The 15,991-nt window shown below is 39.1% G+C and overlaps 2 protein-coding genes across 2 annotated transcripts in view; both read right to left on the bottom strand.

Moving 5' to 3' along the window:
* Nucleotides 1-529: 529 nt before the first annotated feature.
* On the bottom strand, nucleotides 530-6,290 carry chmp7 (charged multivesicular body protein 7). Its single transcript, XM_007235231.4, has 11 exons — nucleotides 6,073-6,290; nucleotides 4,557-4,847; nucleotides 4,164-4,335; nucleotides 3,873-4,058; nucleotides 2,892-3,025; nucleotides 2,750-2,798; nucleotides 2,474-2,593; nucleotides 2,220-2,318; nucleotides 2,065-2,122; nucleotides 940-1,156; nucleotides 530-818 (listed from the first exon to the last, which is right to left on the bottom strand). The coding sequence occupies exons 2-11, from the start codon at nucleotides 4,841-4,843 to the stop codon at nucleotides 806-808; spliced, it is 1,335 nt and encodes a 444-aa protein (XP_007235293.3). The 5' UTR covers nucleotides 4,844-4,847; nucleotides 6,073-6,290; the 3' UTR covers nucleotides 530-805.
* A 3,867-nt stretch (nucleotides 6,291-10,157) lies between these two features.
* The window catches only part of lgi3 (leucine-rich repeat LGI family, member 3), a 28,181-nt gene continuing 22,347 nt past the window's right edge, over nucleotides 10,158-15,991 (bottom strand). Inside the window, exons 8-9 of the mRNA XM_007235230.4 lie at nucleotides 15,311-15,401; nucleotides 10,158-12,989 (exon numbers count right to left, since the gene is read on the bottom strand). Of these exons, the coding sequence (XP_007235292.2) occupies nucleotides 12,260-12,989; nucleotides 15,311-15,401 (821 nt within the window). The 3' untranslated portion in view covers nucleotides 10,158-12,259. The remainder of the gene's footprint in view (nucleotides 12,990-15,310; nucleotides 15,402-15,991) is intronic.

Below are 15,991 nucleotides of genomic sequence, written 5' to 3'. Positions count from 1 at the left end.
TTGCTTTGGTATTCCTAGTGGCTACAATGGAGTCATTATGTATTTCATGTGGTTGCTAAAGAGTTGCTTTGTGGTGCATACTAAAGTTGTGGCAATGGTACTTCTGGTGGTTGCTAAGGTTCAAGGTTTTGTTGATGATAAGTTCATTGTTAAACCCTTTAAGATGGTATTTCAGGTGGTTGCTAGGCAGATGCTGTGGTATCCCACATGACCCAAGGGTGTGGCCAAGTTGCTGATGTAGAATCAGTGTATTTACATCACTGTGGATTAATCAAAAATTACCCTTATGTAAAACAAAGTGTCAGACTCTGGAGTAACTCTGGAGTAAAATAAAATGTTAAAGATTGACAATGAGAAATGACCAATCACAAAGCACTAAAATACTGTGATGAGATAGGAAATATATATAGTTTGACAGTATTTAACAGACAATTTTTACTACTAATTAAAGCATGGGTCACTGTCTGAATCATGTACGTACCTTGAATGAGCATCATAACACATGGATCAGTAAACAAGTCTGAGTCAGTTGTGAATATACCCTGTTAAGCATCATAATTTGTCATTTTTATTAGAATAATGAATTTTTACTTAAAGGCCACTCTTAAAATTTAGTTTAAAAGAAAATCACAAACATGCCATCACAAACAAGAAAAAAAAACACAAAAGAAAGAAAAACATACACTGTAGGCTATGGGATTGCTTTCTTTGTAGACTGCAGTTTCTACAGTCAGCCTCTTCAGTGGTTATCTGTGCCATCTGTTGTTTACTGTGCTGCCTTAAACCTCACCCCAAAACTAGTCCTTTATGTTGCACCCCTGAAAAGAAAAGTTCACAAAAATGTGTAAGTTTATATTACTGACAACATATTTCATACGTATTACCAGCTGTGTTTAAGTACCATAATTGATGAAGCAAAGACAGAGGAAAGAAACTCACAGTCTGAGTCGACCGAGCTCCCTATCCAGCTCCTCGTCTGTGATGCTAGTATTAGGCACAGAGGGCAGGGATTGAAAGAAAGCATCGTCCAGCACACCCGTTTCTTTAACTGCAATAGGTTGTGATGGAACTTCTGGTAGTGTTAGACTTTTGTCTGGAGCGTTTTCCTCCAATAAAGTCTTCAGCTCCTCCTCTAGCTCCTCGGAGTCTGCATCCGCTGGAATACAAGCATTAAAGTTATTGTGGGTTACAGTCATAAAACTCACAAATTGGTTAAATAATCTAATCTCTCTTTGCAGGAATCTAATAAATGATAACAGATGAAGGACAAATTAGGGATGCACCCACTATTTGTCCAAAATGGCTAAACAAAGCCATTTTTGTATTTGGTCGAACAAGTGAGGGGGGAAAAAACAGAATAATCTGACTGCAAAAATTATTAATTTATATAAAGTATTTTCCTCAAACTATTTTTTCCAGCAGCTGCAGCAGGCCTACAGTTCAACCACATCCACCCCTTCCCTCTCTCCTACTGGGAAATTACAGGTTTAAATTATTTTTAATGTTTTTCTTCCATAAATTAAACTAAATAGAGCATTGAGCATCACTTACTACTCTTGACACAGTTTACTATCTCTTCACAAAAAAAGAGATACCATAGTAGTGTTATCTGAGCTAACTTAGCCTTAGCATTTGTTTGTTTTACCAAATGAATGCTTGCTTTTCTTTGTGTAATTCTCACAAACATGTGACTTGAATAGCTCTGCTGAGGTAAATTTATGACTAAAACTGAACGACTGCTGGCTATGTCTGCTGGGATGTTAAACATGTTCAGTGTTCAATAAATATTTTAACTTGTAGATTTTTAATTGCTTTTTGTTTGAGAAGCAATCTTCAGCTAAAATTAGCCAAAAATAGACCAACAATGTTCCTTTCATTTTATCCCTAGGACACATAGCTATTCTTTTGAGGACTGAGACCAACTGATAAAACAAATGGAATAAGATGTGTCTTAGCTCGACTGGAATGAAAACTGTAGCCACACCAGTGCTTTTCATATGTGACTGCTGGCCCCTGATCTAAGCAAAGAGTTCCATTTGCTGTTATAAACATTAAATGACATACTTGAATCCAAGGCTCCTCCTGCCAGAGTCTGATTGACTTCATCCTGAGTATCACACAGCTGAGAAAGAGAAAGAAAAGTAAGAGATGCAGATTATTTACCAAATAAAATAAACATATACAAAGATGTCTGTATATGCCAACTGCAGAATTCTCACCTCCTGGATCTGATCAACCAGGTTCTCAGCCCTCTCAACCGTTACACCCTTCAGGGAAATCCTCAGAGCTGCTACACCTGCCTGATATGCCTGCATCACCTACAACACACACACACACGCTTACATTAAGTCATATGGAACATAGTCACTTCTTTATCCTAATATTATGTAACATGTCATAACAACAGGATGTGTCAACTGAGTTTCTAACAATAGTCAGTAAGTAATTTTGCATGTGTTCGCATGAATCTTACCAGGCGGTCAGTCTGTGAGCTTGCTATCCTGTCCAGGATACCCTTAACTGTCTCAAGCTGAGTGTACAACCGATCTGCTTTCCTCTCCACACGCTTTCTCCCCTTTAGATACCTCAGCGCCTGGGGAAAGCAGAAACAGAGGACCAAACTCTTAAAATATGTTCCTTACCAAATGAGAAAAAAAGACAGAAGTCTTTTCATCATTTTGTATTTGGCTCCAGATTGTTATGTCTATATAGAACTAAAATAAAAATGTTAATAATATGTTGTTTGTACCTGCGTCTTCTTCCCCTCTTTCATTAGAGCCTTTGCTTGTTCTTTGCATCTGCACCCAAAGGAAACATATGTATAAATTGAAAACAGTAATAACAGATTCACAAAAAATATCCAGATTTTTTATGTAACCGAACAAACTTACTTCTCTGCTTCCTGGCCCAACGCCTCCACCCTCTCTTCCAGCAGCTTCTCACTGCGCTGGAGCTGATAGATCCCCAGTTCCACCTCGCTGACTGGAGACACACGGCCTTGTCCTGGCTGAATGAACTTCACCAGCTGACCATGGTCACATGTAAAGGTGAATACACAGTGAATACTAATCAATATGAATCAGTAAGAATATCAGTATGAACACACAGGTGAATACACAGTGAATACTAATCATCATGACTTAACTTATAATTCATAAATCAATTTTGAAAATATTGCTGTCAATCATTTCAGTCTGCCCTGTCTTCTTACAATATATTAAAACATTTAAAAAAACATGCTTTTAAATGTATATAATAAATACATTTTTTTGGGTAAAAAACTGCCAACATTAGCATGTGGAATTTGCTTTTATTATTAGGCTTACACCCTTCACCCTCTTTTTAGTTATTTGTTTTGTACTGGACCTACAATGCTAATTAACTGGAGTGGCTGGACCAAAAAACTTCCCCTTTTCTGAGCCGGCTACCTCTGGAAACACTGCAAACTCATTTTTGGGGGCAGCTATTGCCTAAAGGGTAGAGAAGCAGGCTTTTCATAAAGGAAAGTTCACTGCCTCACAGTCAAGAAAAAAAATCAGTACTGGGCACAAATGGCACTTTACCATTTACTTTTCCATAAACACAGGTGGTACTGTTGTGCTAGTGACATTGTGCTGCTCTTAGAAAGTTCTTAGTTAAGGTGCAAGCTAATATTTTGCCTTAAATTCTTAAGCCAACATACCTAAACCCAATTGTTCCCACAGTGCTGAGGTGGCTGCCAAACATATTATGAATGTGTACTCACAGGCCAGATCACTAGTGTACATGTGTGTTCACTGTCATGTATGGGTTAAATATGCGGGCTGAAATTATGGCATGCCTTACTTTTTACTTCATTACTATTATTTGATACCGTGTTAAAACACACACACCTTATCCCCCTCATGTAGTGAGACTGTGACATGTTTTTCTCTCTGCAGCTGCAACAGAGCCAAACACAGTGTGGTCTCATCAGGGCAGATATCAGAAGAGAGAGAGCGTATTTCTTGGAATGAAAGAAGAGATCGTCCTGCCAGAGGAGAGTTCCGATATGCAGCCAGCAATGCAGATGCCTTTTCCTAAGACAAACACACAGACTAGCAGTGTGAGGCAGATCTGTACTACTGAACAGAACTTAGTGTACAGGTGTTATTACACAATAGCCTAAATTATCAACAACTTACTTTAACCAATTCGATCACCACAAAAGACTCCTCGAGTGGAACTCTCCCACTGCCCAGCAGAGCCGACAGGGTCCATTTTAGAGGTCTGACTAACAGGAGCCCAACACCCCATGACAACCAGCCAGAATCTACATTAGCAGCAAAATCAGACTCCTTCTGTACTTTCCCACTCCTGAAAGGAAAAAATAGTAAGAATGTAAAATTATGGAAAATATTCTGGTAGATCTTAAAATATCATATTACTAAAAAATATGAAACGCAAAACAAAAATAACATTGCTTTTCATTACTGTCCCCTTATAGACTTCTGAAAAACCTTAAAAACCTGTATCCAGTAAAAGAAAGACATTCTAGAGATCTGAAGCTGTCCTGATTTATACTGGTGCCACCATACCTGATCATAGTCTGGACGACTGTGCCCAGGCCCAGAGGAACAGCCCCCTTCCTCCGAAAACTTTCATTCAGCTCCTGCAGGCTTACACACACGGACCCTCGCCTCCTACAGCTTTCCACTATCAGTGGAGTCCAGAAGTTCATTTTCCCATCCCAATCCGTCATGTCTACCTCGCGGTTTTCTTTAAAGGCTGAGAACAAGAAGCTCATTCGTTCGTCATCCTCCCAGTCTGGAGGGAACTTGAGACAGGAGGATGTGCTGACCTTCTGCTGCAGTGACACTGGCATTGTGCTGCAAAATAAAGCAAACCTTTGCTTTCAAGCTTCAATATAACAATAACTGAAGAACTGAACATCTTACACTAATAACATTACGGTCTGACTTCTGCCATCTAATAATGTTTCAGTTCGCTACTGACACCTTATAAAGTGTAGCAGTTAACTTTTATAGTTCCCATTAACACATAAGAGCAGATATGTTATGTTATGACTGAGTTAAAAAATAATAAAAAAATAATAAAATAAACTGTTCTTTAAAAGGGTGTAATTGCTATATCTTATTAATAAAAAAATAAACAAAAACAAACTTAAAATATTATTTATTCCGGTTATTTCTGGCACAATACATCTTCCAATCAAAACGGTTATCATGACAGACTTATTTTGGCTACAGTGGCAGTGTTCTGATTCACAGTCCTCATGCCTCAATCTAAGTTAGTTCAATATTTTCTAAAGTAAAAATAAATAAATAAAAAATGCTAAAGACTGATGCTAACATGGCTAAAACTTGTCTGTGTTTAAAAAGCACAAAATGCTGACTTGTTCTCTTGCTATTGATGTTTAAGCTAACACTACACTGCCTTATAAGGCATCAAGTGATCAAGGTAGCAAGCTATGTTTGGTTTGGGACACAGCCAATGTATTCACCAGTAAGTGTTGCACCGTTTAGACTATATGAGGTGGTAAAGACAATTAACCTAGCCAGTTAAAATAGATAGGTTATGTTGGATTGGGACACAACCAGTGTGTTCGCCAATAACCGCTGCATCAGTTAACTAGTCTATTTAAATTGGAAATAAAATGTTAAAATTAAATTAAGCTAGTCAACTAGATAGCCAATAAGAAGCCTCTTCTATAAACGCGTTAAATAGAGTATAGACTGTATTTATTAGCACCGGAGTCAGCTACCTAAATGAGTCCGTACTGAGCATTTTTATTTAGAAAATGAAGAATAAATTGTTACGCTGCTCTGCTTTGTTACTCTGATCGAGCCGTGTTATATGAACTGATACTGAGGGCTGTTCCATTAGCCTACATTAGCTAGTGTGTTTGATCACAGCAGGCCAAACATCTTCCCCCATCAAAAAAACACGCCTGCTAACTCCTCCGCTCACAGACAGCACTGGCCCGTGTATACTGTGTATACTGTGTGTACTGACAGTGTCTGAATGTTCTCTGTTTGACCATTAGGTCGTTATAAGGTTAATAAATCCAGCAGCTCAGTTTTTTTCACACACCTCGGGTTTTAAAGCCAGGCTAGGGCGGTGGGTACTCGACTCCTCTCAGCTTATCCGCTCAGACGGGCTGTCAGAGCTGTTCTTCATGCTGTGGAGACTCTGTGTAAAATCCTAACGATGACTGGAGAGGAAAAGCGAAAGGAAATCCCCGCTTCAGCTGTTTTGATCCTGACAGACACGAACAACCCGGAAAAACAATCAGCAGTGTTTTCTTTTAGTCACGAGGTGAACAGATCACTGCCACCCTGCGGCCAAACCCTGCATCTCTTTACATTCTCAACCCCTCTCTGCACACAGCCACACACACATACAGTATCAGTCAAATGTTTGGACACATCATCCATTCAGTGTTTTTACTTTTTATAATTTTTCCCTACATTGTGAATACATACTGAAGTTATACAGACCATAAAGGAACACAAAGCTCTGTGAAGCATTTAGGTGGCCCTATCTGGGGTGCTGTTAACTTGCGGTTTCTGAGGCCCTATTTGGATGGGATTATAGGTTCTCAGTGGGGACATCTGTGAAAATATTTCACACTTCTACTTACGGTGGCCGAGAAAGCCCAACGCAGTGCAAATTGAAAAGCGCTGCAAAAGCACAAAAAACATCCATCAAAATTACAACACAGGCGCAGCAAATAGAAAAACGCGCTGCAAATAGAAAAACGCGCTGCAAATACAACCAGAAGCTTGTTTGCCACTTATTGTCCTTTGTATACAGCTGGTACAGCATCTTTTAAGGTCCCCCGGGAAAATTCCGTTGTGTTGTGACTCACTTCCGTTGTGTTGTGGTTGTATTTGCAGCGCGTTTTTCTATTTGCTGCCGGAATTTTCCCGGGGGACCTTAAAAGATGCTGTACCAGCTGTATACAAAGGACAATAAGTGGCAAACAAGCTTCTGAAAAGTAAGTTATGTTTATTACCTGTGATTGCCACAGTTGTGTGCATATTATTAAAAGTTCTGCTTCACAAAACGCCTTGTTTGCCACTTATTGTCCTTTGTACACATAGTGAAGTCCGAGACGTTACTGAAGACGCAGCTTAGCTGGTACAGCATCTTTTAAGGTCCCCCGGGAAAATTCCGTTGTGTTGTGACTCACTTCCGTTGTGTTGTAGTTGTATTTGCAGCACGTTTTTCTATTTGCAGCTCGTTTTTCTATTTGCTGCGCGTTTTTCTATTTGCTGCGCCTGTGTTGTAATTTTGATGGATGTGTTTTGTGCTTTTGCAGCGCTTTTCAATTTGCACTGCGTTGGGCTTTCTCGGCCACCGTAGGTTTGTTGTTCTCGACCAAGACTTGCCGGTTCTGGACCAGATGTCAGTAAAGTCATTATTATACCTTTAACCCAAATCTTGGCCACATCCGGTTACCTAGTTTTACATCCGGATCGGCTGTGGCCCAGATCCGCATAACTTACGCTTTTGAGCTGTGCCTTCTCTGGCCCGAATCCACATGTTCTCCAGCAGATGTATTAAGGTCTGGCTTTCCTCTGGCCCAGACCCGCGTAACCTGCATTTCAGATCTGTTCGTCCTTCGGTCCGAATCCGATTTTTTTTGTAAGACAAACTTTACTTTGTCTATCTAAATTAACGTTATATAACAATGTGTAAATACTTGACCAAAAACAAGACTATACTGTTTAGTTGACAAATTTACGAATGCTACATTTTATTAGAATTCAAAATATTAATATTAAAATTAATACAATTACTAGTCCGGGCCAGTTCCAATCCAGTTCTGGTTTGTGGATTAGGTTTTTTAACGCTTGTGCTTTTAATTTCTGATTATATACCAAAAATTTTAAATAAACCATGCAGTTCGATACGAAACCAAGATCAGCTCTAATCTTCTAGCATGTCAAAAACTTCTAAGACATAAGACATCTTTGCAATATATTTATTGACAATACTATTTATTGGAAATACATTACATTAAAAACAAATATGAAATATTCACTGTATACCAGCTCTACCTCTTCACAACACAACCGATGCTCTTAAACACAAGAAATTCAAGTAATTAACCCCTGACAGGTTCAGCACAGATGTTAACTGAAAGTCATTTTAGGTGATTCTACATCATAAAGCTGAGTGAGAAAATCCAGCCAAGATGTTCAAAGCTGTCATGTAAGCAAAAGGTGCTACTTCAAAGAATATAAACAATATTCTGGTTTAACACTTTTTTGTTTAATAAATAATTCAATATGTTTTTTTTTTCGACAATGCAGAAAATGTTTTAAAAATGAAAAAAACTATTAATTTAAGGTGTTTACAAACTTTTAACTGGTTTTTTGACGATGCTTATTTAGATGTTCCGGTCCACCTTAAAAAGTCGCATGTGGCGCCAGTAGGGGCCAGTATTCAACCGATTCACAAATTCAAGACCAGCAGAACTGATAGAGGACACGCTGAGCAGGCTACTGGATATCAACGACCAGATATCATGCCAAATCAAATCACATAAAAAGAATAAAATATCTTATCAAAATATATTTAATTTGCAATCAGTAGCATGAACAACTACTGTACCGTTGTTTATATTCTGACCATGAAGTTGTCATTTAAGTCAAGTAGGAATAGTCAATGAGAACACAGCCTATTATATATTGGTGGTTTCTACTCCAGCTTACCAAACAGTCTGGTGAATATGACACCATTTTATCTAAACTGCTTTAATAGGCAGCCAATAGCATGAATAACACAAAAAACGTAAAAATGCCAATATCCAAGTAGTACGCTAAAAGCTCTTATTCAGCTCTTGTTCATACACTTTTTAACCAATGAATTTCCATGATTTTTTCATGACTTTTCCATGCCTTTAAGGAAACTTTTCTTGACCATACGATTTTTTAAAACATCACTGTAGACCGGGAGAATAAAACCAAAAATCTACTTAAACTATAATCAAAATTGATTATAGTAGGCCTAAAATAAACCTGATGAAAATGTTTAATAATAATAATAATAATAATAATAATAATAATAATAATAATAATAAGTTCCTGAGCGTTCCACTGTGTAGGGCTAAATTACTGAATCAACTCTGAGCTGATGTATTTGTTAGCTTAATATAGATTTTCTCCATCAATAAAAGGGATCAAAAAGATTTGTAGACTAAATATCCATGAATTTTCCAAAACGTTCTGGATATTTTTTATTTTTTAAAACTTATGCAGGCCTGGAAATTGCTGTTCTCAAATTCCATGACTTTTACAGGTTATTCTCCCTTGATTAAGATAACTAATAACATTTTGTTATTAGATTAAAATTGATCTACAAAGACTGCCTTTTGTTTTAGGTTCCACGAGACCCTTTTTATTTTTTAGAGGGCTTCTATACTCTTTGGTTTCAGGGCTACAGCTCAGATCATAGACTGTATATAGCTGGACAAAGCATCGTCTCTCAAAAGTGAAGCCACCACAGGTCGGGCGCCCCCTGCTGTTCAGCTGCAGAAAGCTGTGTAACCCCACCCATCCCCATAGGTTTCAATGGCAAAACGGACAACTTTCAATCACGTTTTTTACCAATATACTGTAATTCTACCTCCATTATTTAAATGCAACAGCTGGTGTAACCTCTCATATATTGTCAAATGTTTATATCCCTACAGAATTTGTTTTTAACGTTAACGTTAACGTTATTCAGCTCTTTTCAAAAAGGTGTGGTTATTGTAAAAGGGCTGGTTTACACCTAGCCGGGGTGGGACTGTATACGGGTGGAACTATAGACTGTGTGAGCTCTGTGGAGGCAGCCCTCAGGGGCGGGGTTATTTAAATGAGTAGGCTGTCTCTCCACAGTCTTTCTCCGTCCTCTGGTCTCTACTGAGCAGACTCGGGTTTCAGGATCGCCAACATGGCGGAAGATTTTGGTTTATTTTTTATTGAATGAATGGGAATGGTGACACGGCGTCCATCTTTTTTTACAGTCTCTGGCTTAAACTGTATAAAACCCCTCCCCCACCACGGTGAACATTTGAGAGGGGGCGTGGCAAAACTGAAAACTTGCATGGATGGAATATTTGCACATTTAAGAGCTGTCATTTTTTAAAAACATTTATTTTCTGTTCTTCCTGTGAATAACTTATTAGAGACACACAATACAGATCCAGTCATTTTCTTTTTCTTTCTTTTTTCCTTTTTTATTTTTTTCTCCATAAATCACAAACAGCGAAGATCTTTCTCCCATAAAAACCTCACGATACAGAAATCATGAGAAACAAGAACCACACACTGATACGTTTATACAGCTTAAACAGAACTATAATACCAGAGTGAGAAAATAGTGTATAAAGTCTTTTTTTTCAATACTGATGAAGAAAGTTTATGAAATATGATATTAGTCATTACTTTCATACAGCTTAAATTCACATGCTCAGTCAAACACAGCCAAAAGAGAAGCTACGTTCAAGCAGGTTTAGAGCACAGAATGATGCAACTTTGCGGCAACTGGGAGTTGGATTTTTAGTATACAACACAATATTGATGATGTAAACAAGGTTCTGCAGGGGTGGGATGCCTTGTGTAACATGGAGCTGGTGACGGTAGATAAACAGAGTGAAAAAATGAATGTAGTTTTTACTGAGCAGTCCGCACTGAGAAGGTTAAGAAGCAAAGCTGTGGTTTTGTAGTAATGTACAGCAGGAAAAGCACAGGTAAATCTGCATGCATTTCAGCTCCTATAATACAAGAGTATAAAATCTCATAATTCTGAATACAGTCATTAATACCGCACACGTTACATACTGTAAATGTCTGTTAGGTTTATGGGAGCATTAGTCAAAAATCAAGAAACACAACCTCTAGCAGGTAAGATGTGGTGAACACAACATTACTGGAACCATTTTTTCCCTTTTTAATTAGCTTTTCATTCTCAGCCATTGTCTCAAAGCACATATTTTAAAATATATTTTTCAGAGAGACCCATCATCTAATAATGCTCCGCATATACGCCATACAGTCTTAATGGAGCTGGCCTAAGGTGCATAATATAAGCAAAGATCACAGATTTTTTTCAGTAGGATCAGAAATCAGTACTCTTGTCTTTTCCTGAGCTAATAAACAGCTTTCACACCTGGTAAAAACATCGTGCTCTCTGGCCTGGTAAATTGACCCCAATCCTTATTTATACCGACTGAATGAAAATTGACTAATGCTCCTTGAATAGGATGGTGATGTCCGATATAGAAAGGTTAATGAGTAACAGTGGGTCTACTCATACCCAAGACTTATTCTATAAACAGTTGCAGGTATGAACTGTTTCTTTATCCTGAACCTGTTGTAAACAGTCATGTCTGTATTTCCTGGACAATCCAGGTGTTTGTTTTCTGCAGGAGATGAACAACGACAAGATTTTTGCTTTAAGGTGAAAATGGCAAATCATACAGACTGGAATATATATGTTGTTTAGGCCGATGTATGCATCTTGAATTTTAGAGCACTTCCAAGCTTTTATGCAGAACTGATTTGTCCAGGGATGTCAGAGTTCACCTTTGAAGGACAGGCAGAAATGGTGTGAAAAATGCTCTTGATATCAATGACCACTTGACATTAAATGACCAGGGATACTTAAAGCTGTAGTTTGGCAAAATAAAAATATAAATAAATACAACAAATAAAGTTCAGCTAAGACATGTTTGGCATTCACCTTAAGCAATCATATGCTTGCCTCAAAATGCATAATGTCCCTGTATGGTACACTGTCAACAGCCAGATCTACATGGCTTTTTATGTCAAAGGTGAAAAAGGTTAATATGTTTATTTATTTGTTGATACAGCTGCTTTGGTGAGAAACTGGATGTTGAAAAAATGAAAGTTAGTTGTATATAGAGGGAAAGATAGGTTCCCTGAAATGTACAGTTTCCTGTAAGTTGCATATTAATGTATTTAATCCAAATTTAAGCCAGGACAAGTTAGATGGGCAATAAATAAAAACGTATATTATTGTTAGATGCAGCCCGACTTAAAAGTGTGAAGATTTAATAATACATTTTGTGCAATGCTAATTCACATGTCATGTCTTGACTAACTGTTCTAAATGTTCAGATGTTTTCTGAAGTCATTATAAGTACTGTATATGACAACAAAACATTACTGTATGTGTAATACTGTATTTACTGTATGTGAGACAAAATGCAGCCAAACCACTGACCTTCTGAAAAACTAAATGAGAACAAAAATCATTCGACAGTCTACTTGGCACTGAGGTCCACCACTAGGTGCTGATAGGCCATGGTCTTCCCTTTATAGCTGGCAGCAAGCAGGATGTCCTTGTTGTCGATGGAGACCAAGCTAAATCCGCGGGGTGCTAACATGTTGAGCTCCTGGAATGGTTGGAACCTCTGGCTGAGGTCATCCCACAGGTAGACACGAGAGAAGGAGTAGTCGCTGCCCAACAGCAGGTACTGCCGGATCCCCACACTGAATGGATACACAGCCATCGACCCACGAGATGGAAGGGTCTGGACCTCCACAAAGCGCTGGCTTTCCCACCGCAGGATCTTGGAGTCTCCTATGAATCGAGTGAGGCACAAGTAAAGTGACTTGCGCACCCAGAAGTGCTTGACCATTTGAACGTCGCCTGTGTCCATGAGCTGGGAGTGGAAGGCGAACTGCTTCAAGCTGCGGTTCCACTGGTACACCACCGGGGGCTGCGAGGTGCTGGAGAGAATGAGGCGAGGCTTGCCGTCCACCTCCAGAAACTCGATGTGGGTGTCACGGTGCCATGGGTGGAGGGACTGGTGGGAGTAGAAACCATTGCTGTTCCAGCGGTAGATGCTGGTGGAGCCGGCCTTGGAGCTGTCCACCACTGCAAAGTACCAGTCATCCTCGATCTGGAAGGTGGAGATGAAGTTGGGTTTGCGTACGCGGGTTGTGTCAATGTCCTGGATTTTAACAAAGCGCAAAGGCCCTTCTTCCCACCTGGAAACCATAAAAGAAGTGATAGAACAGTTAAGCTATAGCGCAATAGATATAAAGAAGAAATAAGAGTATACTGCACCAAAATGTTTTTACAGCAGGTGCAGTAATTTGAATTCGATTTAAATACTGTTTAAATACTCTGTCTTTATAATGTGACCTCTATCTGATATCTGTCTGAACAGTTCACACTCTAGACTGACACAGACAGGCAAAAGCACAATACTTCACACTAGGGCTTGTAAATCTTTGTGGAATCCCACAGTTCGATTCAGAATCAATTCTTGCGGTCACGATTAAATTTTTTTCTGATTCTTTCAAATCGGTTGGATTTCTTTTTCTTCATCCTCCATACTTTAGCGCCGCAACGACAAACACCGTAACACGACTCTACACAACCCTCTGTAGCCTTATAGGGAGAGGCAGCAAGAGCAAAAACTTTCCCTATCCTGTGACTGCTGTCTCGCGACACTCACCTATTGTCTCGTGGAGCTTTTTAACTGTCTCGTGGAGCTTTTTAACTGTCTCGCTGAGCTCAGCTACTGTCGCACATCGCTTTTTAACTGTCTCGTGGAGTTCATCTACTGTCCTGCGGAGCTCAGCTACTGTCCTGCGACAGGACAGTTAAAGGGCTCTGCGGTACAGTTAAAGGGCTCTGCGGTACAGTTAAAGAGCTCTGCAGGACAGTAGATGAACTCCGCAGGACAGTTAAAGAGCACAGCAGGACAGTTAAAAAGCTCCGTGGTACAGTTAAAGAGTTCCGCGGTACAGTTAAAGAGCACCGCAGGACAGTTAAAGAGCACCGCAGGACAGTTAAAGAGCACCGCAGGACAGTTAAAGAGCTCCCAGGTACAGTTAAAGAGCACCGCAGGACAGTTAAAGAGCTCCCAGGTACAGTTAAAGAGCACCGCAGGACAGTAGCTGAGCTCCGCGGTACAGTTAAAAAGCTCCGCGTGACAGTAGCTGCACCCGCAAAAAAAAAAACGATTTTATGAAAATGAGAATTGATTCTAAATTGTTCAATGTTAGAAATGCAATTCGAGCAATATGATTTTTTCCTGCACTCCTACTTCAGTTTTTGTTTTCAGGTTTGTTTGGAACCGGACTGAGACCACCTCCTCTGGCAGGTCTCAGTATGGTTATGTTGGTCCGCACCGAGTGTGATTACTGTTTCCACACCTTAAAAACAACAACAAATGTACAAATGAACCAGAGTCCATTTTAAACAGACTAAATAGTGCCAATGTGAAAATGCACTGAACCAGCAGGCTGGCATCTGGCACAGTCACTTATTTGGTTTGCATACTAGGATTCTTATATTTTCCATTTTAAAAGTATGAAACGTTTTGCTATTCCACTACTGGAAAACCTCCCTCACTTCTGTCATCCATTTTTCCTTCTCCTAGTGTCAGTTTATCCTTCTCCTTGACATAGAATTTACAAGAATGCTGGCTGTTTAGAAAGAGTCTATGTATCAGATATGTTTCAGAATTTAGTGCTGAATAGTGCTGAATATATAAAAGTGTCAAAGACACTTACACTTACAACTGATAGATTTAATGTGTTTTGGGTCATTCACACTGTCACACAGATAATATATCTGTGTCATATATGATGCAAAATGTGGGAAATACAGTAGGTCAATTTTTGACCCTGTCAGAGAGAGTTTTAAGCAGGATGTTGCTTTAAGGTGCTTTGATATGATTTTTTTTTTAGTTTAACATATATAATAAACAAGGTTAATTTTATCATTAAAATAAAGTAAATATTTGTACAGATGACTGGTTTGTGCAATCAAATGGAGAATGGTGCACACATTGCTAAATATATTACAGAACCAAATTTTACATTTTTTTCCACCCAAAGTCTAGCAGGATTTGCTGATTTCTCTGCTCTAACAGATCTAGTAGATTATTTTAATTATACGGTGGGTTAAATCAGGTCTGCTTCAACAGAAAAAGAACAAATTCCAAGATCTGACTTTCCCACACCTGCTAATGTTGATTATTAACAGAAAGTGACACACAGGAGCTGGAAGACCAGACTCAAATCAGCAATAGTGTTTTCTTCCTTTCCTTGGGAGTGTGCTAGGAGCAATGCGGCACTCAGCAGCATTAACGTGGTGGCTTTTACAGGTTTGTATAGTGGCTGCTGCATTTATATGATGTGTCCTTGATGCTTGGTGAGCGGAAGCCTCCAGTAACACATATAGCACACAGGAAAGCTTGTAAATTTTATGTTCATGACAAACCCGGTTGAGTGCAAAAACACATGGCCAAACAGCAAGTATAATCTCAGCATTACTGTCTGTATTAATATCTTACTTATAAATATGGGATCCACCAAACAGCTGGGCTACAACCATGTAGAGAGTGTTGTTGATGACCACAGGCTTGCAGTACACTGCAGAACGAGCTGGAAAACACACACACAGAAAAAACACACATTATAAATTCAGATTCACATGCATTCACTCTTACAGCATTTTGAACAGAAAACATTCACGAGGGTCTTTTAAATATTTCTAAATTTTTTAACATCCCTGAGAATACATTTACAATAAATAACACAGCATTTTTTACTCTCTCTTTTGTGACAGATGTCTTCACTCTATCTCAATCTCCCCTCTGCTTTCATTTGTTTTAAGTTTACCACTCCCAGTTAGACTGGAAATCCTGCCTTCACCTCTTCACCTCGCTCGTCTCCCTCGCGCCCTGGTCCATTACTTTAAAAGCAGCTTGAGAGGAGTAAGAATAGCTGCTGCTTTTAGATGCACTGGTGCTGGGAGAAACAGCAGGAGCCCAGTGAGTTTTTATGATCTAGCTGCTGGCAAGATTTGATTGACTGGAATCTTTTTTACCCGAAGCATTGTTTCAAACAAACCCCCTCATGTCAGCTGAAGTCTTCAAAACAAGTGACTAATCTATCTCAGCAAGCTGCAGCACAGCCAAGGCCAGGGTAAATGAAGCCATTCATCTTTCAACCTTCTCTTTTAATATCTTCTG

This window comes from Astyanax mexicanus, chromosome 12 (genome assembly GCF_023375975.1).
Source record: "Astyanax mexicanus isolate ESR-SI-001 chromosome 12, AstMex3_surface, whole genome shotgun sequence".
Classification (NCBI taxonomy): domain Eukaryota; kingdom Metazoa; phylum Chordata; class Actinopteri; order Characiformes; family Acestrorhamphidae; genus Astyanax; species Astyanax mexicanus.
Note: the sequence above shows the minus strand (reverse complement) of the source record. Positions and strands in the feature narration are given on the sequence as shown.

What these genes read in the sequence shown, in the direction of transcription:
- chmp7 (XM_007235231.4), bottom strand. Translation starts at nt 4,843, where the DNA reads ATGCCAGTGTCACTGCAGCAGAAGGTCAGCACATCCTCCTGTCTCAAG. An exon ending in AAGAGGGGAAGAAGACGCAG is followed by an intron (nt 2,594 to 2,749) that starts GTACAAACAACA and finishes TGCTTTCCCCAG; the next exon opens with GCGCTGAGGTATCTAAAGGG. An exon ending in GCTCACAGACTGACCGCCTG is followed by an intron (nt 2,319 to 2,473) that starts GTAAGATTCATG and finishes TGTGTGTTGTAG; the next exon opens with GTGATGCAGGCATATCAGGC.